This window comes from Nannospalax galili, unplaced genomic scaffold (assembly GCF_000622305.1).
Source record: "Nannospalax galili isolate Female #2095 unplaced genomic scaffold, S.galili_v1.0 scaffold1250, whole genome shotgun sequence".
Lineage (NCBI taxonomy): Eukaryota > Metazoa > Chordata > Mammalia > Rodentia > Spalacidae > Nannospalax > Nannospalax galili.
Window position 1 is genome coordinate 1,428,549 of NW_008328704.1, and position 24,259 is coordinate 1,452,807.

General features: G+C 49.0%; 1 protein-coding gene and 1 pseudogene across 3 annotated transcripts in view; one reads left to right on the forward strand and one right to left on the reverse strand.

Moving 5' to 3' along the window:
- Nucleotides 1-24,259, reverse strand: part of Rptor (regulatory associated protein of MTOR complex 1) — a 356,907-nt gene that overhangs the window by 210,984 nt on the left and 121,664 nt on the right. For all 3 annotated transcript variants that reach the window (XM_008828814.2, XM_017797024.2, XM_017797022.1), the window contains exon 4: nucleotides 8,757-8,915. In XM_008828814.2, coding sequence (XP_008827036.1) covers nucleotides 8,757-8,915 — 159 coding nt within the window. The remainder of the gene's footprint in view (nucleotides 1-8,756; nucleotides 8,916-24,259) is intronic.
- Nucleotides 20,687-24,259, forward strand: part of LOC115069407 — a 4,911-nt pseudogene continuing 1,338 nt past the window's right edge.

Sequence of the window (24,259 nt, forward strand, 5' to 3'; positions counted from 1 at the left end):
CAGCTTCCCCTTGCTGCTGGCTGGAGTCAGTAATTACCATTTGTCCTATGGATACAAGAACCTCCGGGTTGATCTTTCTCTTGCTGGTCTTTCCAAATCCATCTCTCAGGCAGCAGTTGAAGGAAGGATCTCAGCATCACTTGTGAGCTTGCTCCCCTCCCCTGCCCCCGTGGTCTGTGAGGTGCTGGTTCTTAGCTGGCAATCTGGCTTGCCTTCTGTCCTAATCCCTGGCTTGGAGGCCAGGCGCTCATGGCTCAGAGCTCTTACCTTCTAACGACGCAGGTGACTGATCAGCACAGGCTCCTCGAGCTCCCCCATCTTTAAGTAGAGGCTCCTCGAGCTGCCCCATCTCTAAGCAGAGGCTCCTCGAGCTCCCCCATCTCTAAGCAGAGGCTCCTCGAGCTCCCCCATCTCTAAGCAGAGGCTCCTCGAGCTCCCCCATCTCTAAGCAGAGGCTCCTCGAGCTCCCCCATCTCTAAGCAGAGGCTCCTCGAGCTCCCCCATCTCTAAGCAGAGGCTCCTCGAGCTCCCCCATCTCTAAGCAGAGGCTCCTCGAGCTCCCCCATCTCTAAGCAGAGGCTCCTCGAGCTCCCCCATCTCTAAGCAGAGGCTCCTCGAGCTCCCCCATCTCTAAGCAGAGGCTCCTCGAGCTCCCCCATCTCTAAGCAGAGGCTCCTCGAGCTCCCCCATCTCTCAGCAGAGGGTCTCCTCGAGCTCCCCCATCTCTCAACAGAGGGTCTCCTCGAGCTCCCCCATCTCTCAACAGAGGGTCTCCTCGAGCTCCCCCATCTCTCAACAGAGGGTCTCCTCGAGCTCCCCCATCTCTCAACAGAGGGTCTCCTCGAGCTCCCCCATCTCTCAACAGAGGGTCTCCTCGAGCTCCCCCATCTCTCAACAGAGGGTCTCCTCGAGCTCCCCCATCTCTCAACAGAGGGTCTCCTCGAGCTCCCCCATCTCTCAACAGAGGGTCTCCTCGAGCTCCCCCATCTCTCAACAGAGGGTCTCCTCGAGCTCCCCCATCTCTCAACAGAGGGTCTCCTCGAGCTCCCCCATCTCTCAACAGAGGGTCTCCTCGAGCTCCCCCATCTCTCAACAGAGGGTCTCCTCGAGCTCCCCCATCTCTCAGCAGAGGGTTCCACTTTGTTCTCTTTTTGAAGACTTGGCCACAGGCTCACCTCTTCCAGAAGCCCTCTGGGAGGCCCTGGCTGCTTCAGCTGCTGAACTAGGCGCAGCTCCTCTCTCAAGGGGCCCATCTATCTCCCTACACACAACACAATTAGCAGTTTTTCTTTAACTTGACTTACAACCAATACCTAGCAGGAAATAATTTCTGCTTGTCATGGGGTCTCCACGATGACAACCCTTTTTACCCCTTAATGTCCAGAGCAGTCGAACACTGATGATTCCACTTCTGAAAGCACTTCTGGCAGAGGTGGACTCAGGTTGCAAACAACAAAACGTAAAACTATCTTAAACAAAACCACCAAATTGCAGCTTTGTGTTAGTGCATCAAGGAAAGAGGCAGGCCACAGTGGCTCTAGCTTTGCAGACAGAGAGCCCCTCAGCTATACGCTGCATGCACAGCAAAGATCAGAAACAGCTTCATCGTGGCTTTTGCAGGGCAGAGAAAAAGATGTGCTGGGAGGGAAAGTCCTTCTCTGCAAAGAGGAAGAAGAGACGAGAAGGTGGAAACCTATTTGGGAAGTATTCAAGGAGGAGATGGATGCTTCTCCCCGTGCTTGGTAAACCCCTGATGGCTACAGCTGCCTGTGCTAATTGCCTGGCATGGGCAGGATGGAGGAATGGCTGAGCCAAGGACAAGCTGAAGTCCTGATCTTGGTCTTCTGCTGAAGTCAAGGAAAGAACCAGGGACAGAGAAATGGCGATTTACAGGATAAAAGTAAACGGTTAAGACAGATGTGCTCGGGAGCTTTTAAGCCTAACCTTTTTTCCCTACAGTGTATTATTTACAATAATACTTGGTTCATTTTGATATATAGGGTATATTTTAAGGCTGATGGACTTACCAGCAGGACTACATAGTACGATTGTGGTTTCACAGTTATCTAGACCTAGGCCACCTCTGGTGGACAATCACGTGACAAGAGAAAAATCTACAAAAGGATGAATCAACAGAACGACACAATGAAAAAATAACCTCATATAAGACCTTGGCACTGAAGACAAACTGCCTTTTTTTTTTTCCAAGCAAATCATAGACTCGGCAAGCAGACTGGTCATCCTAGATAGCAAGAGATGCCCACCTATTTTTTTTGAGACAGGATCTCCCTGGAGCCCCAGCTGGCCTAGAACTTGCTATGCAGACCAGGTTGGCCTTGAACTCACAGAGATCTGGTTGCCTCTGCCTCCTAAATGCCAGGACTAAAGACATGCACCACCACGCCCGGCCAGAAGATGATGTTTTTACCCTTTTTTTTTTTTGAGATAGGGTCTCCCTGTAGCCCCAGCTGGCCTGGAACTCACTATGTAGACCAGGTTGGCCTCAAACTCACAGAGATGGACCGGCCTCTGTCTCCCAAATGCCAGGACTAAAGGCGTGTGCCACCACATCTGGCAGAGCTGCCCATCTTAAATATTCAGAATCCAGGGCTCAGAACACAAAGACTTTGCTGCCATGGAGCACCAGAGACAACACACAAAGGACTGCAGAGATGGAGCTGGTGTGTGGTACAGTCAGGAATCAGAAAGCACAAGGTTGGGGGCTGGAGAGATGACTCAGCAATTAAGAGCACTGGCTGCTTTTGCACCTGGGTTTGATTTCCAGCACCCACATGGTGGCTAACAAACATCTGTAACCCCAGTTCTAGGGGATCCAACACCCTCTTCTGACCTCCCTGGGCATTGCACAACATGAGTGCACCTACCTACATGCAAGTAATATACTTATATATGTAAAATTAAAAATAATAAATAAAACATTAAAAGAAAGAACACACCAGGCTGACAAGGCAGCACCCAGGTGAGGGCTGGGTCAACGGCTCCCTGGACCTCCACCTGCAGACCACCACAGAGCTCACTGTGGTTAGGGTTTTGAGGCAGGGTCCACTACAGAGCTTAGGCTGGTCTCAAACTCAGTCTTCCTGTCCCAGGCTTGGAGGCACTAGGGTTGCAGGCTCAGCTAACTTCCCCTTAGGCATGTGTTTTCTGCGGTTGTTGAGTAGATAGTTTTATATCAGTGCTCATTAAGTCAGGGTGATCAATAACACTGTTCAGATCTTTTCCATTAATATTTTTAATGGGGAAAAAGTGCACTTTGCCTAGAGTTTTCTTTGTGTTTTTTTTGTTTGTTTGTTTGTTTGTTTGTTTCTTTTTTTGATCTTTTTGAGACATGTTTCCCTAGCTGGAACTTGCTATGAGACGAGGCTGGCCTTGCTCTCACTGAGATCTGCCTGCCTCTGCCTCCCCAGTGCGGGGATCAAAGGCATGCACCAGCATGCCCAGCTTGGCGCTTTCTTTGTGATAAAGTTTTCAACCATCAAACTCCAACATCTATTTTAATTTGCTGATTCCTGAAAGGTCACTCAGACATCCCCCAAGGTCTAAGGGTTTGTTTTCATCTTCTGTTCTGTCCATTCTGCTGTACTTTCAAACTCTGACAGTGAGTGTGTGCACTGCTGAACTGCCTGCCTGTCACTCGGGAGTCCCTCTTTATCCCAATAACATGTCTCAGCATGAGATGTGAGTGGTCAGTGTAAATAAATAGAGCCATACAGCTGTGTCGCTTTCTCGTGAGTGGTTCTACAAGCACGTCCTTTGACCTCAACCTTTCATACTTAGAGCTGCACTTTGGTGAACAGCACAAAGTTTCAACTCACTCTTCTCACAAAAACTCAAGACAAAACAAAGAGGCTAAACCAGAATGTGGGGGACATTCTGGGACAGTCTAGAGAACAACAGGTCTGAACTCTGATGATAAAAAAAATGTCCACTATTAATAAACAAGACAAGCCACAAACTAGAAAAATATCTTCAAAACAAATGTCTGATAGAGGACTAATATCTAAAAGGTACAGAGGACAATTAAAGCTCAACAAGAAAACAGACTACTTGACTTTTAAGGTGGGCAGGCCTTGGAGGGTAACTCAGTGGCAAAGCACTTGCTTGGCACACATGGCTCTGGTTCCATCCCCATCAGGGTAACAAAAGGCACAGATCTGAACACACCCTAGGGGGAAAGATACACAGACCACAGATAATCAGAGGAAGATGGTGAATAGCATGTCACCACAAATTACTGAATGTTAAAGAACTACAAATTAAACAGTATCAAGGCCCCACTATATATGTCACAGAACAGCTAAAACCCAGAATGCTCACACTACCAGCTGCAGGTGATGTGAACCAAAAGGAAGCCACACTCAGTACTAGTGCAAATGCAAATGGTACAGGGACCCTGGAAGAATGCTTGGCAGCTCTTACAAAGCTACGTATACTTTCACCATGTTAGCCAGCAACCCTGAGTTGAAAACTGGTATCCATATTAAACCCTAAGAATCTCACCTCAGGAAGCAGAAAGACCATGAGTTCAAAGCCAGCATGGGCTACACAGACCTTGTCTCAAAATAAATAAATAAACAACCCTAAGCAGATGCCTATAAAAGCATTATTTGGAACAAAGGAAAAAACTAGATGGCACTGAGATAGCTTCAGCAGGTAAATGCAGAGTGGAATATTACTCAGTAATAAAAGAAAAAGAACTGAGCTATCAAGCCATGAAGAGACATGGAAAAGCCTTAAGCACATGTTGCTAAGCAAAAGAAACCACTCTGAAAGATGCACACATACTAGATGACACCAACCATGGGGCATTCTGGGAAAGACAAACTGAGGAGGGATGGGGGGGAGCAGAGAGAACTTCTGGGCCAATGAGCATCATGTGTGTGAACTCCATGTGACACTGTAGTGCTGGATGAATGACATGCCACATCTGTAGAAACCATACCCTGCCCAACAGCAAAAGTGAACCTTAGCAAAAAGCAGGGCCTAGCTAGTAATACTGTACCGCACAGGTTCATCAACCCTGACAAGGGAAGAAAGAGTCAGATGCCAACAGGGATTCTGGACAGCTCACTGCCCTGCATGACCAATGAAGTGCCCCAGAAACAAGACCTTACTGACTGATCCCAACTAACTCCCCAAAGGAAGTCCGAAACACAAAACCTCACTTTAAACACAGCCTGTGTCCGGAGAAAAAACAGACTAGAAGACCAGCCTACAGAGACAGAGGCCATGCAGGGCAGCGGGGTCAGGGCAGCAGGAACCCTTGGCAGATTCTGAACCCAAAACAAGTGAACGATTAAAGGGCTTGCCTGTGTGCACTTGCTCTGTATTAGATGATACCATGGAAGTGGTATTAATTTCTCTACAAATTTAATGGCACTGTGTTTAGGAGAAAAACATCCACAGTCAGGGATACCATCCCCACAGAGCATGCACAGCACAGGAGACAGCACTGCAGCCTTCTGGAGGACCACAAAGGTCAAAGAGCTCTGACAAGACTGCTAAAGGCATGTATGCTCCTCGTCAGAATAAAGAAGAGAGAGAGATGTGTACTCAGCACCAAGAATGACCAACGACCATCATTACCTTGTGCCCCAGACACTGGCAAGGTAAAAGGGGGCGGGGTAATTATGAGCAACAAATGTCGACAAATCCATTCATTCAATGGCATAGTCCCAGCTGTAAAAGAAGGGACCTTGTACAACAATCTGCCCCTAGGCAGCTGTGTTCCCAAGTTCTCCCAATAGTCAAACACTTTAAGCCTTACAAAAACTACTCCAGAGCATCTGACAAGAAGGAAAATTCCAATTTATTTTCTAAGGCTACAGAATACTGGTAACTCAGGCCAAGTGAGGACAGGAGAAAAAAAGCCCAGGCAACTCTCACCAGGGGCACAGATTTAAAACAACACACCAGCAAGCTGAACTAAATCATGTGTGAAGCAGACGGTTCACAGTGATGAACTGGCCACCCTAAGGACAGAAGGTGCACACCATATTAAGAGTCACATGAAACCGTGCCATACATATCAGTTTCAGGGGCACTGCATGACACAGGTGCACTTATATACATGCAGGTAATACACTCATATGCATTAAAAAAAAAAAAAAAGAACAAATAAAAAGAAAAGTTAAAAAAATCCAAGTTGGAATAGACCTTTCTCAATCCTACACAGGCCAAAACCCCAGCTTCAGAAGTCAGTATTGATTCAGGACTAAAATCAAAGCAGGAAGAGAACTGGTTTCACTCCCCGTCCCCACACAAAGCCTACTGCAAACATCTGAAGACCTCCCAGGAGGTGACAAAGACAAGGGTGCACCCACCAGTCACTGCTTCCTGTCTTGGAGGCCAGCATAGGAAAACAAGTGTGATACGGAAGCGTGCGAACCAGAGAGAAGCAGTAAAATCCCCATTTGCAGATAACACCATAATCTATTAGGAAAAGCCAAGCATGTAGACTGAAAAATTGTTAAAACCAACAAGAGGCTGGTGAGGCTGTGGCTACAGCATTGAAGGGCAAAAGAATTCTTAGAGAAATGAACATGTGGAGACAGCGCTTTCTCAGAAGACCAAAGAGCCAAGATGAACCAACACACCACTAAGCGGAACCCAGGTGCTTGTTTTCCCCAAACCAGGAAGCACTGACAGGGCTCCTCAAGATGACAGCCTGGCAGAGAGCTCAGACACACCCACACAGGAAAGCAGGGCTCAGGCAGGGAGCAACTGGAAAAGACCTCTAGTCTCCACATGCACATACACAGGTGAGCACATGCACGAGCATACACCAAACAGACACACAAAACAAGAAAAGCATGAGTCAAAATAAATCCTTCTTCCCTAAACTATTTCTGCCTGCAAATGCAATCTGGTGTGGGGCAGCCAGGAAATGAGCAGCTCAGATCCTCCTGCATTCTATGTGGGGAGGGGGCATGAGGATGAGGAAGGCACATGGGGACTCCAAAGTCTCCTCTCCTGAACTGGTTAGTGAGTGCCTGGTGGTCCACTATGCCATGTTCTTTTAAATTCTGCCTCATTCATAATTGGGCCAGAAAGATGGTTCAACAGCCAGGCATGATGGTACGTGCCTTTAATTCCAGCACTCGGGAGGCAGAGGCAAGTGGATCCCTGTGAGATCAAGGCCTACCTGGTCTACATAGTGAATCCCAGTCCAGCTGTGGTTACAAGGAGACCCTGTCTAAAAGGATTTAAAAAAAAAAAAAAAATGGCCCCAGGTAAAGGCACTTGCTGCCAAGCCTAACAACCTGAGTTCAATCCCTGAGTCCTATATGGTGGAAGGCAAGAAAGAACCCTGAAGCTCCCTCTGACCTCCACATGTATGTCGTGGTACATGTTTGCATGCTCATGCGCACGCATGTGCGTGCAAGCACAAAACTATATTTGGACTATACAATATGAATGGAATATAGAAAATCAACGGGGAAAAAAAAAGATCCTTATCACTGGTTCTTAGACTGGGTATGAGGGAGGCACAGCACTGCCCCTGTAGGGAACTGGATCTTGCCCTTAGACCCTGTCCACTATACCCTTTGAGGAAAGGTCCTGAATCCTTCCTGTAGGCCCCTTTATCTAAGAAGGTAAAACCACAGTGAAAGGACAGAGGCCATCAGTGGGTGCTCACTATCTACAATGGCCTAAGTGGTTGGTGAGACACTTGATATGTCAGGCTTTTTAAATTGCCAGGAGGATGCGTTGAAGCAGTGTCTGTAACCAGGAAACACACCAAGAAGGTTTACCATCTGTCCAGGCCCCGCACTAAGAGTGACATGGGCTAAAATCTCGGCTCGTTTTTGCTGGACCCAAAATCAAAGCTCAAAGTGTTCAAGAGGGCCCTGCTCCAGAGCTATGTGTCATGCACAGCAGTAGGTAGCAGGGCAGAATGGCAGGCTTTTCTATGGAGCGCAGAGATCCTGCCCTGTGGCATGGGATAAAACTCACCACTCAGCCCAGGACAGGACTCTCTTCACCATCTAGTTTCTGACTCAAGGAACTGCTAGAGGTCAGGAATTTTTACCTCAGGGAGGGAAGGCCTGAGGTAGAGCCTAAGAGGCAGCTGAACATCAGCTCTTTAGAATACTCAGGTTTTATTTTGTAAGAAAACCACTGATTTTCAAAAGAAGACACTCAAGAACGGAGAAACGCTGCTGCTGTTTGACTAGTAAGCCGGTGTGCATGAGGTCTCTCTTCAGCCGTGAACAGCCCCACCCCAGGCTAAGGACATGCCACCCACACATGCTGCTTTAAGAGGCTTTGGTCAACGTGTCCTCGAAAAGAAATAGTTTCCTCTGCCTCATCATCAGCTTTTACCAGAAGCTTTTCCCAGCCAAGCAACTGGTCAGCTGGCCCAGCATGGGCCACTGTGCTCCAGAGGCAAAACGGGTGAAACACCCACAGTTCAACAGAAGCTGTGAGCAGGAGACCTCAGAGGACTCCCAGGCCGACAGGAGACCTCAGACGACGCCCAGGCCGACAGGAGACCTCAGATGACTCCCAGGCCGACAGGAGACCTCAGACGACGCCCAGGCCGACAGGAGACCTCAGACGACGCTCAGGCCGACAGGAGACCTCAGAGGACTCCCAGGCCGACAGGAGACCTCAGACGACGCCCAGGCCGACAGGAGACCTCAGACGACGCTCAGGCCGACAGGAGACCTCAGAGGACTCCCAGGCTGACAGGCTCTCTGGGGAAGAAGGACCGGGGCTGAGGGCAGGCTCACCTTGTTGAAGACCCAGACTTCACCGTTCACCGTGGGTCTGGGCACCCCGTGGCCGTTGTAGTGGAAGAGGACCCGCTCTTCTTTGGCGTTCCGGCGCAGAGACGTACAGAGCTTCTTTACTTCATCCACGGTGGGGTCGAGGCTCTGCTTGTACCGGGCCTGTGGAGGGGTGAGAAAAAGAGACACTTGTCACAGACCGGAAACAGCTACAGGACACACGAGCTCTGAGTCCACAGGGAGCAGCTATGGCCTTTTGCAGGGGGTCCCAAGCTACAGCACTTAGAAATGTGAGCACCAGCTACTTCACACTCCTGTGGCACGTTCTCACTGTGAACTAGAAGACGAGACCCGAACAAGGGCGGCTGTCACATGGTGACATGGGTCAGACACAGCTGTCACATGGACCCATTGTTTCTTATAAGTAGGGAGCCTTCCGAAAACTTCCCTAGAACGTGAAGCAGAGATAACCAACTCAAACAAGGTCTGTAGGCCAGCAATGGTGGAGTTACAGAGAAGGCAGAGAGGACGTGCTGTCTGTCCCTGTGTAGTCCTAGGTAGCCATTCAACATCTCGCTCACCTGTGCAGGCTAAACCATCACTGCACATGTTGGGATGAGGTCCTGAAGTTAACATATGAGCACCAGGGGTCTTTATAGACACAAACAACAGAGGATAAGGAAACCTCTGGAGCAAAACATCAAAAATTAAACAGGTAAGAAGTAGCTTAGGAAGACATGGGTAAACGTGGGAACGCGCCATCACTCCACGAAAAGGCGGAAGCACAAGCACCGAACAAATGTCCTGCCTTAGGAGACACAGCATTCTGAAAACTCCAGCCGTCCCAGTGTCATTCTCACATTCACTGCAATGCCAATAAATATCTAATGGAATCCAACAGGCCGCTATGGAAGCCTGGGGGAGCGGAGGGGGTGAAAGAAAACCCAGAAAAGGAAACCCAGAGTGAGCACAGGGGAGCTTCCCCAGACATCCCAAACCCTGCAGGATAGCTAATGAAGGGAGTGAGGTTGGGGCTCAAGAGCCCAGGCCAGGGACCCAGATGTGAGTTAGAGCCACAACTGGAGCATTGCAGACAGTCACAATGTTCTGAAAGCTGATTTGTTAAAACTTAGGCTGACTTGCAGGTAAAAAGGGGGGTGGGGGAGACAACAAAGCTGAGTTTGGCCCTGTCACAAGGGTGCTGAAGTTAATGACGGGAACAAGGAAAGTGCTTTGGTTCGTCTTCATCTACCCTGTTCCTTACACTGAGCTTCTTTCCCAGCAATGGACTCAAAGAGCAGCTCACGGCCCTGGGTGGTAGAGAGCATCACGGCACTCGGGCACCACAGCCAATGTCAAGCAGCAAGGGCAGGATCTCCAAAACCATGGCAGAACACACTAGAACATCACTGAAGGGGTTTGCCTGTAGATGAGTTATATCCTGTGATCTGAAAACGTAGTGTGCACATTCCCATATAATGCAGTTCAATAAACTCTATATTAAATTTTTTAAAGAAAAAATGGACAGAAACATATCTAGCCGTATTTTCATTGTTCAGGGTTGTTTTAGTTATCCTGCCTGGGTCTTTATGCTTCCTTACAAATTCCGAGATTATTTTTATAATTTCTGTGAAGAATTGTGGTGGAATTTTGATGGGGATTGCATTGAAACTGCAGACTATTTTTTCCACAATACTAACCCTTAAATCTACAAGCACGGGGGTCTTTCCATTTTCTATTGTCTTCTTCCATTTCTTTCTTCAGCGCCTTAAAGTTCTCACTGAGCAAGTATTTCACTTCCTTGGTTGTATTTATTCCAGAGTGTTTTGTTCTGTGTCTGTTTTTGTGGCTATGGAATAGGACTATTTGTCTGATTTCTTTCTTGGTGTGTCTGTTGCTGGCATACTGGCAATCTACTAATTCTGTGCATTAATTCTGTACCTTACTACTCTGCTGAATGTGTTCACCAGCTATCGCTCTTGGACTTGAAGGTAAGACCCTATTGCAGAAGATACCGCATACCTGAGTCACAGAACATGGTGGGGCGGGGGAGTATCACTGTGTCCCCTTAGCAGAATGATAGCAGTGGGTTCTCTCCCAGGGCCTAGGATCTACTTCAGCCATGTTTGTTTTGTTCTGGCCCAGTTAATGGTACCAGGCATGGGTTCTGTTGTGTGGAGTGGGCTTTAAATCAGTTAGAGGATGGTTGGTTACTCCCATAACATTCATGTTACTCCTACACCAGTGGGCATATTTTGACAGGCCAGCCATTATGTAGCTCTCAGAGCTGACAGCTGGGGAAGACTGCTGGTGACTTTTCTCCCCTAGTACTGTGCATAGCATCTTCCAGCACTGTGAAAGCTAGCCAGTAGGGATGAAACTTCCAAGTCATTACCAGCTTAATTTCTCCATGTTCTATGACTCAAGTATGTGGTGTCCCACTCCTAGCTGAGGGGCTAACGGCAACTGATGGTTGCTGGGGAAGAGAGAGTCAGTTTTCTTCAGGGATACGGGCCCCAAGAGAATACCCATGCTCCAACAGATGGTCCTATAGCCATGCACATACAGGGAGTACTAAATGGACTCAGTGGGTATTAAGTTTAGGGGGGAAAGGGAGGGAGGGAGGGAGAAGTTGGGAGAGAAAAGTGAGTGATATGGGGTTAAAGAAAGGTTGGAGGGGAGGGACTGGGGTGGATTTGCTCAAAACACATTATATGCTTGTTGAATATTAACATTTTTAAGCATTCAAAAGTGGGGAAAAAGAAAGAAAACAACAAGGCTGAGCACCATGATCTTAATCCAGCAGTCAGGAGACTCAGGCAAGGAGATTCCAAGCTCAAGGCCAGTCTGGCACAGCAGGACCCTGAATCAGAGTAAATAAAGGAAACAAAACAAAACAAAAACAAAGCCCATGTCTTGGTATGACCTGAAGACACAGTAAGTGTCAGGAACACAAACAAACAAGAAAACCGCAAGCAGAGAACAGGCCCTTTGCAGACAAGTCTATGGCTGTGAGCCAGGGTCAGTCAGCACCCATGGAGGCTGTTCAGAGAATGGGGCGTGGGGAATGGGGGCAGAGCGGGGAGGGCAGACAGGGCCAGGAGGCCAGGAAACACGCTGCTTGCATTCTGAAGGTCACCCAGCCTTTGGCAAGAAAGAAAGGTTACACACAAAGAAGACAACAGGGAATGAGGTCCGACCCCTCCGGACACTCATGTTTAGCCTCATCTATCTGCACATGTGAGGACTACAGGTTAAGAAAGTGAAAGTGGAGTCGTCAGTCCACTGGTGAACATCAGAGCTTTAGAAAGTGAAGACTTAAAATTTTTTCTCCAGGTACAGGATTGGAGTGATGGCTCAGTGGCTAAAAAGCACTGGCTGCTCTTGCAGAAGAGCCGGGTTCAAATCCCAGCACTCACATGGCAGCTAACATCCATTCGTAACTCCGGTTCCAGGGGATTGGACACCCTCTTCTGTCCTCCTCGGGCACTGCACAACATGGGTACACTTACATACATGTAGGCATAACACTCATACACATAAATTAAAAATAATTTTTAAAAGATTTTTAAAAATTATCTAGGTTCCCTAAATCTTTGGCACCTATAAGCAAAGCCCACTGGAGCCATGCACAGTGCAACTGGTGGGGCTACTGCATGGCTGGGCCATTTGGGGCACCTGCCCTTGGGTGACAGGGTCGGAGTCCAGCAAAGTAGAGCTCTCCTGAGGGCTTCCTTGCTCAGAAACGGAATGCTGCTCATAAAATGAAGTAAGATGGTGTTGCAGGAACCCAAGAGAACGCTAACACACAGTGCAAGGTTTCCAAGTCCATGTTCAACTATCTGGAACCTGTGCTAATCTGACACACACGGAGGCTCTGCTGGAATAAGGCTGGTCCTCAGGAAGCAGACATCTCCACAGTAAGAGGAAGTACTCAGAGAAGCATAGAGGCCAGGGTAGGTGCACAATGGTGGGCCTGGGCAGGAGGGATCATCTCTTCAAATGCACAGAAGAGTCTGCCTGGGATCCAGCCCCTCCCTGGCCCCTCAGCAGGGAATAATGTCTAAGGACCTGCACTGCTATTCATTCACAACACTGTCTAAATGAGATACCGCACTCTGTGAACGGTTTCCATTCAGTGTGTGTCCTTCAGCACAGGGCACATGTTTGTCATTTCTACAGCCTTGCAGCATGTTCAGTCATTTCCAACTAGCTGTTGAGTGACAACCAGACTGTTGGCGACATTAATTATAATAATTAGTAAAGGAACAAATCAAAATGATGAAATCCTATCCGACATCAAAGTGACACAAGTAAATGTCAACATAACTCTGGAAAGCGCTGTAAAAAACAGCACCTGGGTGCTGGGCTGAGGCATCCATCAAGCTTTTGTGGTGGGTGACCGAGCTGCAACTCTACCCATTAGAAGACTGCCCAGGGCATGCATCAGCTCACAGCTCCCACTCCCAAGAGTTACAGAAGTGATGAGAACCACTCTTGGCTCATCAGTGATACACTGCGCATCTTGCCAGGGGGCAAGGCAGGCCCTGAGAGTGTGACCTCCCAACACCTGGATTCTGCTCATCCTATAAAACAACATGAAAGTGCTTGAGAAGAAAAATGCAGCTCCAAGGCAAGTGCGGAGTCACACGCCTGTAGTCCCAGCGATGGGGAGGCAGAGGCAGCAGGCGCTGCATAGGAGACCCTGTCACAAAAGAAAAGGGGTGGGGGAGGGACAGAGGAAGAGGTGGGAGTGAAAGGAAATACAAATGGGAGAGAAAAGAAACTTATTATTTAATGGTGCTGGCAACTGTGCCGTTCAAAACTACATCAACACAACCCAAGTCCATCTGAAATTACAGAGGAAATGTGGAGTAAAGATGGCTAGTCGTTTTCAAATGGCAGCCTCGGGAACAGGGTGGTCCCTGGAGACTGCTCCAGGTCTACACAAGAGCAGTGACCCGTTCCCACTGGTATGGCCCCCACGTCAACAGGAAACAGGGAGTTCTCAGAACTCAGGACACTGCTAAGACCTGAATAAGCCCCAACTTAGCCTCCTCTGAATCACTGTTCCTATTTTGGCCAACTAAGCAGCACATCACCTACTGCTGTGGCAGAAAGCTTGCTTTGGACCTTCTACAAATCTTTAGTACAAGTCCATTTCAAGATGTGTCACAGATGAGTGGACAGAAATAAGGAGAGGTATTCAAAGAGCATTTCACCTCATGACAGCCTGCAGCAGTGCACAGGGGGCTGAGGGCTTACAGCCAGAGCCTGGGACGCTTCCCGGTGACAGCAGCATGGAGCAACGATAGGGAAGGCAGGCCTCAAATGTGACCTAAAGGTGCCAAAGGGGCTCAGAATTCAGTATTTACACTTTGTGAGCACATAGGAAAGGGAGGGCAACCAACAAACCAGAAAGCGTTTTCACTACAAAAAGAAACAAAAGAGAAATCTTAGTGTGAGAAACCCCATTCCAGTGATCTCAGTGGTCTCCACAGCAGGGCTGTCTCTTGCTGTTTGTAGGACGTGCAACCAACAGAGGCACTGCTGACCATGGCGGACCAAACTGGTACAGGTGGATGTGCGCCAAGCCTGCTGAGGACTAAGGGCAAGCAAATCTAGCAGGAAGAAATGGGGGGGGGGCCCTCCTCCCCTGCACCCGAGGGATCCTGGAGTGCTCCCCCACCCTAGGGATGATCAGAACAGGACCAGAAGGAAAGTTTCCAGAAAATGCAGCGCCAGCTTAGCAGGAAAGGAGGTGGGAGCCAGGCCCTCTCTCCAGCCCTGAAGTTGCAAAGGCCGGCTTACCTTCGATGGAATTCTCTCCCCTCACAATCTTTTCAGACAACATGAAGAAAATAACAAATAAATCTTAACACGTTTATCCCAGTTATTTCCTGAAACGTCCTGCCATGTGACACCGAAATCCCTGGTGCCATGCATCCCCTTCCTTACCACCTACGACTATCCACAGCAGCAGGCACCCGCAGAGCCCCGAGCTAAGGTGCAGGCACAAGCAGCGCTTCCTCTTGAAATCCTTTCTCAATCCCACAGAGGAGCCAGAAGTTCACCAGCATTCAATGTCTCTCATAAATACCACCTGACAATCTGGCTGACCCCAGCCAAGGCTGCCTTCAGAGGGTGGATGTGTGCTTTCCCTCCTACATAGTAAACTCACTCACCCGAATGAAATTCCGAAGTCATGAGCAATAAATAGCTAGACTAGCAAGGAGCGCGTATAGGATTTGCCAGCTTTTGGGGCAGTGAGAAGGAAAGGGCCGGAAGCTGAGCCCGAGGTTCCTACCTGCAGAGACCAGCCCAGTTAGGCTGAAGAAACCCCCGGGGCAAGTGGAGGAGAGGGCGGCACTGCAGAATGGGCAGGCCCTGTGCTCCTGGAGGGTCCTCCTCCCAGAGCACTGCCCACTTGCTATGTATGCCTGGGTCACTTACAGACCTGCAGTCCCTGGAACCGTCCTGGAGGAAGAGTCAGTCAGTGTGCGCTGCTCCCTGCCTATACTCACTTCCTTCTCCCCCCACAGCAGGTTTTCTGGTTCTGTGCGCCTCTGCACAGCTACCCAGGTAGGGTATGTGAAGCCACAGAGACACCTGAGCAGTACCGTTCTTCCAAACCACACCCAAGGCCCCAGAGCTGAAGTCCCCCCCAAGGTATCAATAAAAATAGGGTTCGGTTATTTCTGAACTTGGCTCCAGCAAGGTCTTGTCTTATGCAACTGCAGAAAAATGACTCAACCTCATTTTCTTACCTGCCACACCAAGCAGACATGTTAATGGACCAGCATGAAAGGCACTTCGGATATTAATAATGTGCCTCCTGGGGGCTGGCAGGAATTAATTAATATTTTTAAGGGCTTTGAAATGAGACGCACTAAATTAAATGCCAGCACACCGTGCAAGGTTTTGTTTCAAATGAGGACACCATGGAGCGAAGACACAGTGGCAGAGTGGCAGCCAGTCATTCGGGGCATTCTGGGCATTTTCCCTGGGAGTGCAAAATGACAAAGCAAGGTTCTGAAAGTGCCTACAGTGCCAGGCACTGCTCCTGAAAAGCCAGACCACGAATGCAGTAAAATATCCTCATGGGATTCTGGAGCCTAGAGCAGAGACAAAAATCCTGGAATAAGCAGTCCAGGCGAGTGCAACGGAGGACTGGACTCTGCACTCTGGCTCCTTCCCAGTGATGGGTCTCTAGATGGTCACCCGCAGGTGACACCAGGAAGCTAGGGAGGTCACGAGAAGGCTGCTGAGATGGGACTCTGCAGGCCCTGTCAGGCTCAGCCTTCTGAGGCTAGGCTGCCTTGGTGAAGGAGGGTGCTGCTATCCACAGGGTACCGGCAGGGTGGGCCCTTTACGAACCTGGGATGCAGCAGTAAGCCTGAAGGAGAGCAAGCGCCATGCTGGGAAGGCAAAGATCAGGGCTCCACTTTCAAAGCCTGAGGAGTGCGAGGAAACACGCAGCAGTGGCGGCAGGCACTTCCACCTCTGCAGGACTCCAGCACCACCGCCCTACTCGGCTAGGGCTGGGAGAGTGATCGCATCCTTAACATCTTCCCAGTCCAAGTTCAGGCCCAAGAGCTGCAATGCCTGCAAGACAGTCCCACAAGTATCCAGAAAACAAGCAAGCATGTAGGAACTAAGCCAGCTCCTCCCCAGGCCCTTCCCACTTCTGCTGTAGTAGGAAACAAGGACTTCTGGGGAAATAGGGTAGGGAGACCTTTCAGAGGGCCTAGTCCTCCTCCCTGGCCAGCATTACCTATAGCCTTCTTTGCTTTGTAGTGTTAGGATAAAAAATTAACAGATAGGATTAAAAATAAATGAATAGCTTAGTGTTTATTTAATAAATAAACAGAACACAACTCTGCTCCCAGTACTCAGGAGGCAAAAGGACTGTCACAAGTTCAAGGCCAGCTGGTCTACACAGTAATTCCAGGTCAGCCTGGTCTACAGAATGAGACCCTTACTCAATACACAAACAAACAAACATATGTATAAAACCAAACAACAAACAAAAAGCCAGACAGAGCAATGGAAAGATGCTACCTTACAGACCTAGACTGGGTCACATGGTCTACGGGAGAATAATTCTAGGACTACAGGCCTCCCTCTGTGTCCACACGTCCATCTCCAGTGCAACCTGACACAACCACCAAGGACCTAAAGACTATAGCATTTATTCCTAGGCATCAGTGTGTACACTGTGTTCTATCAGAGAAGAGGTACTAGGAGGCGTGATGGTTTGGGTGAGAGGTGTCCCCATTGGCTCAAGCATTTGCACATTTTGTTCCCAGTTGGTGGCACTGTTTAGGAGGTCATGGGTCCTTGGGAGGTGTGGCCTTGCTGGAGGAGGTGTGTCATGTGGCAGGATCTAAGCGTTCATACCCTTGCCCCACTTCCTGTCTGTGATCTCTGCTTCATATCTGTGATTCAGGAAGTGAGCTCTCTTCCTGCTCTAGCCACCAGGCCTGCCATTAGCTGCCATGTTTCCCCGCCATGATGGACTCATCCCCCTGGAATCACAAGCCTTGGTAATGGTGTTTACCACAGCAGCAGAAATATAAGTAATATAGAGATGTGTCTTTACCTTCCCTCGTAAGCCTACCCCACTATCTAAATAAATGTTCCTACTCTTCATTCAAAACCCAAGAATCATCCGTAACAGTTTTCTCCCTCTCCCTCTCCAACTTAGTCAATCAGAACATTCTGCTGAGTCTGCCTCTTAAATCCTGCTCTATCACTACCATACCTGCTACATCAAGCCACCATTACTTTTATCATCACCACTGTCACTGCTGCCATTACCACCACCATGATCATCATTGCCACCAACATCATCACCGTCGCACCACCATCATCACCACTACTAACATAATCCACAATCATTCTCACCACCACCACCACCAAATAATCATCACCATCATCAGCACTACCACCACCAACGGCATCAATGACCACCACCACAATGGTCATTCTCTCCATCACCTAGTTCTTAGATTACTGCAGTAACTCACCTAATCTTCCAGTCTTTGTTTGCTGGGAGGGGGCACTCTCTCCAAATCCATTCATCCTAAACTCAGTATGTCTCTCAGTCACTTAACATCAACACCTTTTGGCAGTTTCTTACTGAAGAGTTTCTCTGCAAACTCCAGGATAATCCATAAATTCTATAAGACCTCCAGCCTTGTCTCTAGATATAATTTCTGATCATCTATATATAGCAACAGAAATATAACCCACAAGAGAGGATCCCCAAGTCGTTTTTCCAATTATATTCTCATTTACTTCATAGCCTTCGTCAGAGTTCTCTCCTTACCCTTTTCTGTGCCCAATTTCAAGCCTTACCTAGACATCTTCTGCTGAGTCTTCAAGAATCAGGTGAAATGATCCTTGTCCTGGACATAAGGCATCCCGTGCCAAATGCTTCCAGGTGCTTCCTGTCCCCATCTCCATCCCGGCACAGGCAACTGTCTGCTGGCTGACTCTTCAATCTTCCCCTCCACCCCACCTTCACTGAGACTTGCTTGTGCTTGCCTTACCATCCCGCGGTAAGCAGAGTCAGGGACAGAGCACTCAATCGGTATGTGTGCATGAAAGCATGAACAGATGATGAACTCGTTCTTTTATTAGAGTCCATAAGAGCACAAAAGCTTCTCCAAAGAGGTGATCCAGGGACTTGGATTCTACATGTAGGTCCTTGTTGTTGAGATTTTTTTTAAACAAATCAGTTTGGCTGGGCTAGAGAGCAGCAGCAAAGAAAGCCCTCTACTACCGTTCCTAGGTCCCTCCACAGACACATGACATACTACCTTGACAGGCTGATCTCTGCTCCAGCTCATGGGCTCAGAGTGGATGCTGGAAGAGCACAGGCCCTTATACTTAAACACCCAGTTCACACTAGTCAGACACGACACAACCATCAGACAAGCCCTCGTAGGAGCTAGACAGTACACAAGCGGCACTGCGTGTCTGCAGTGAGGAGCCGGGTAGTCTTCAGTGAGCAAGCAGAGGAGAGACCGGCCTCGATACAGCAGAATGCATTCAGTCCTTGAGGCTTACATGTGCCTGAAAGGCCATGAAGACTATTCTTTCTTCCAGACAAGGGCGGGGGGCCACAGCACATCCCATATGACAAGTCACTGTCTGCAGAAATCTCTCCAAGAGTGAAGATTATGGAGAAAAGAACAACGGCAAAAGGTAAATGAGCAGAAGAGAGTTGGTCAGAGGGGGACTTGGTGTAGAGGTCGTCAAGCAAGGCTGCTGCCCTCTGCCTCCACCTCTTCCTTCCCCCCTTCCTGGCCCCCTCCTCCCCCTCTGGCCCGGAGACTGACTGGCTGTGCAGCATTCCACAGGGAACAGGCTCTGCCCACACAAGGAAGCACACACATCACCACAGCAGCAAGGCTCCGCATTTCCTTGCTCTTGCATTGCTGCTCTTCCAACTGTTTCCACACATGGCAGCACCCAGTCTGCTCCCTCGGGTCAAGGAGGCCTGTTACCAAGCCCAACAGGGGCCTGTGCTCCCCTCCCCAGTTGGCAGGAAGTGGCTCCCTGCCTTCCCATGCAACTCTTCCTTCCTTTGGCTCTCCTGCCTTGGATGGCTCAGCCTGCCACTCTCTGAGTGGCATCTCTCTGAGTCCTGCTCTTCCTTTGGTACTTGACACTCCTGTCTCGCACTGCACACCTCTAGGTGTACTTTCAAGAGCAAATCTCTGGTTAAATTCCTGCCTCCCTCCAGCATGCCACCCCTCAGGATTTCTTGCCTTGCCCTGGACTCAGCCACCCAAATTGGAACCCAAAAGCTGAACCCCTGGGCTTTCTTTGACTACCCTCTCCTTCACCCAGCTCCACAGTACTCCCACACAGGTGGCATGGCCCTCCAAGGTACAGCCACAGAAAAGACATACACATACACACACACACACACACACACACACACACACACACACACACACCCCAGGTCCTCGCGTCTGGACACAGGTGTCACCCAAGAGAAGGGTGTGGATGAGCTACATGTAGACCACATTTACTTTATTAGAACCTTTTACCTTGAATTAACTGAGCACTGCACCAATTCCAACATGGGCCTCAGGGTCAATTTTATCAGAATGTAGGACAGAATTGCATAACTCTGCCACTATGTCCCACTCCATTAGCACATCTTAATTTCTCTTTAAAGGACCCCACAGTAAGATGCTGTTCTGAGTGCCCTTTTCCCTGATGCTGTCATTTCAAGGCTGGCCTCCCTCCCCAAGCCCTTAATAAAATACAAAGCAGAACAGAACAGAAACTACCACTTACTTTGTACAGCTGAATGCACCCCTTGGGTCTCCGCAATGTGAACACTGGCCTGAGCTCCAGGCTGGGAGCTGTTAGACAGGGACCAGAGAAACACAGCCAACACATGCCTGTGCCACTGCAAATGGAATCAGCATCCTTTGCAAAAGCATCATAGAGCAATGACTCTGGACAAATCAAAACAAGCTCAAACAAAGCAGATAGCCACACTAGGCAGGGTGGACATGACATCCTCAGCAGCCCTAGGCCTGCCTTCCCTCCACCTAGTCTTCCATCTGCTCAGGCCTGGAAAGGTACCTCTACAGTCTGAGCTCATGCCACTCTGAAGGAGTAGAGTTCGGCTGGTTTTCAGAAGTACTAGATGGCCTTTAGAAATGTGCAAGTTCAGCTGGGCATGGTGGAGCTTGCCTTTAGTCCCTTGCAAGACTCAGGAGGCAGAGAGAGGCAGATCTCTGTGAGTTCAAGGCCAGCCTGGTCTACATAGTGATTTCTAGGCCATCTGGGGCTACAGGGAGACCCCGTCTCAAAAAAACCACCTACACCGGCACTGGCGCTGCAAACCTGTGAGAACAGTGAGTAGACAGAACTGCCTGGCAGAGCACTTGCTGAGCAGGTGGCAGATGGCCAGCAGCACACCCAGCTCTCAGGACAGGCCAGTCACTGTTCCAAGGGCTCACCACCACAACACAGGGTAAGTATGGCATTACAAGCAGGAAGTTGTGGCACCGAGAGGTTAAGAAACCCAAAAAGTCACCTAGCTGATACAGGGCAAAGGCAGCTGCAAAGCCAAAGCCTAGTTCCAGCCTCCACAGCTCACTGCTCACTGCCCTTCACATCAGGAGATTCCTGTGGAGCATTCTCGTGCTTGTACAACTGAACAAGCAGAAGCAGATGGAGCAAAAGGGACAAGCACTCTTGCCTGCTCACGATCCATCCACTTCCACGCAGCGCGCTCCTGGGCTCTGTGCCCCCAGCACATAGGACAAGAGCTCCCTCCTCCTGACACAGGGCCAACGTCGCCCACAATCTCCTTGGACCTGTCTTCTGCTGCAGGGGCTCCACAAATCACCTAAAGGACAACAAGGCTCTCATGGAGCTCATGCTCAGTAACAGCCTATCATTCACTGCAGCCAGCCTTCACCAGGGGGACTCCAACCTACACCATGCTCCCTTCCATACAGCAACATTGGGCCATCTCCAACTGTATCAACAGCTGTTGTTACCTGGAACGTGTAATATGCTAATCTGCCAGGCAGTAGGAGACGAAGATGACTGGGGATCCAACAAGCTGTATGAAATGGTAGGTTGGAGATAAACACTGGCCACTGGGACAAGCAGCACTCACTGGACACAGTGCTGAGATGCCCTGCTGTGTCCTGAATCACTGCTTCAGATCACAGACAACTCCTGAAGATGGCTGCCGCTCAGCCATGGTTCATGCTATCACACTGACTGCAAGATCACACCATATGTGACACTAACCAAATGGCAAGAGGGCAGGTCCTATCTCTCAAGGGCTCACACTGCGCAGAAAATGGACATGTAGGGCAAGCCAGCAGAGCAGCCTTGAGCTAGCACTGTGCATCACCCTGAAGGGCCAGGCTTGAAGAAGGCATGCAAAGAAAGGGGGGACTCGAGAGAAGTGGTGACTACCTCTCACCCTGACCTCATACCAAGTATGGCCCCAAATGCACCCAAGTGCTGAGGACTTATCTCTGGGTTGTCTGCCGAGGTTTGAGAAGCCTCTCTGAATGCATCTCCAGTGCTGAGGGGTATTTCTGGGTGTCTGCCAAGGTATGAGAAGCCATCTATGCCGGTCTGTAGCCACATACTCAAATCATATAATGAAGCATAACTCCACCCATTTCCATTTCCAAGAAAAGTCTTCCCCATTGCTTTTCAAGCTCATGAGGACCATCCTCTTGGCCAATCTGACTTCTGTGTGGAGCACAGGAATCCATGTGAGAATGAGCGGCTAAGACCCAAGTGATCCAGACACTCCCCAGCCTTGCCAGCAGACCTCTGCTCTCTGAGTTCAAGGGGACCCATGTGGGGGGCTCTTGCTCACCAGACAACCGCCTGTTCTCTGTGACACTAGTTTGTTTGGAATGCTTCACTGGCCTTGGCCAAATGCCTGGGTTTCCTTCTAGTGACGGCCAGAAGAACAATCCAGGCTCCTGCCAGGCAGAAGGGCTGTTCCTGTACAGGCATATACAGGTGTCCACACTGTCAGAGCCCGGCAGCAGCGGCAGGATGTGGGTAAGAAGTTACAACCCTGACATTGAAGGAAGTACAAAGTCAGCGCAGCTTCTCGTGTCCAACACGGAGCTTCCCAGTTGTACATGGACTCTGTAAAATTGTCATCTCTCTTCTATGTAGTATCCAATGACAATCCTCCCTCCTTCATTCATGAAAGAGGTAGAAGGGAACTGGAATAGCTGGTTAGTTATTCCAAGTCCAAAAATAGAAGTTCTGGCTTATAGATGGGGCCACTCCTGAAATAAAGGGTCCCCTGGCTTCCTGAGACCTGCTTAGAAGGCCCTGAGTCCTCAGCTGGGTCAGCTGTGCCTCTCAGGCTTTAGCAACATCTGCAGGCAGGTGTGGTTGTCACAGATGCCAGCTTTACCAGCTCCTGAGGAATAAAGGTCAGCCTACAGCTATTCCCACAGCATGCACATGCACGCTCCCCTGGAAACATCAATGACCCAGAGTAGAGTAATGCTGATTTGCCTCAACTCCAGTGAGGACCTCTGAGGGCCTCTGAATTCTGACCTGACATGGAGGAGAGCTACAAAGTGAAGAAAAATGTGCATGTAACAGCCACTTACATAAGAAAGAAGGTAGATGGGGCAGGCACTGAGAGATGCAATGTGCTTGTTTATATATACATGCATACATTAACTGAAATATTTAAATAGTTGTCTACAGAGAAGGAGAGGCCAGGCTGGAAGGACAAGACTAACAGCCAGATTTCTGTGACACGCTTTTGTGTGTTTAACTTTGGAGTCAGGAAATGTTTTATAAAACTACAAAGCAAAATTAGCAGGGAGTGGTGGCAAAGGCAGGTGGATCTCTGTGGGTTCAAGGCCTGCCAGGGCTACTGGGAGGCCCTGCCTCAAAAAAAGACAAAAAAACAAACCAACAAACAAAAAACAAAACAAAAAAAGAACAAATTTTTTTTAAGAAGCAGTCCTTAAAAATTGTAAGCAAAATCAAACATGGAATCAAATGGATTTCAGCATGTATACAGGTAGGTGCTGAAAAGACAGACTCTCCCAAGGGACCATGACAGGGTTAAGGTGCCCACGCCTGAGCCCAACACCAGAGGAAAGGCAGGCACTTCAAGAGAAGCTCCCAGTAAGCACTGGTAGGAGGGTCACCACCACTCTTGCACTGCTAAGTACAATGCAGGTATAGAAGGAGCCTGACCATGGAAGACGGAGGGAGTGGGGGTGCCGGAGACCTGGAGAGATGCAAGAAGATCAAGGGAACACCTTGCAGTCCCAAACCCAAATCATCAAGGGCTCATGAGGGATTTTATCTTTAAAGCACACAAAGAAAGGTTGGGCACAAGCAATGCATCCCCTGGGGCCTGGATTAAGCTCTCTAAATCATCCCACCAAAATACAAAAATAAATAAATAAATAAGGACTCCTCAGAGATGTGGCTGAGTTTAGGCCACAGAAGATGCAAAGAATGAACAGAGAACATCTCGACTTGTCAAGCCAAATAGAAAAGAAGCAATCAGATGCCTGGGCCTCTATCAGAAAGACTTGGGAGCCAACCTGAACAAGTTTGTCACTTGCCAATGGCAAAACTCAGTGTACACCAACGATCACAAATGCAGCAGGCTTCTGCACACTGAAGAACATGGTCACACACACCTTGCCCTCCTCACTGGTTACTATGAGAAAAGCCCGCTATTTTGAAAACTGGTATCCAAAGGGCAGTAGGTACTACTGGTTCAGGCTTTCCTTTATGCAGTATACTTCAAGTTATCCAAAAAGTTCATGAAAGGAAGTGTCTTCACAGAAACTGCCCAGCTAACAAACAGGGTAAAACGACAGAAGCACCTGGACTCATCCTCTGCAGCCTGCATGAATACAGTCGGCAAGGACCATCAGTAGCTTCTAACCTCACAAGGAGGCCAGGAGTTCCATACCCACAAAGGAAGCTAACAACACCAGTCAGGG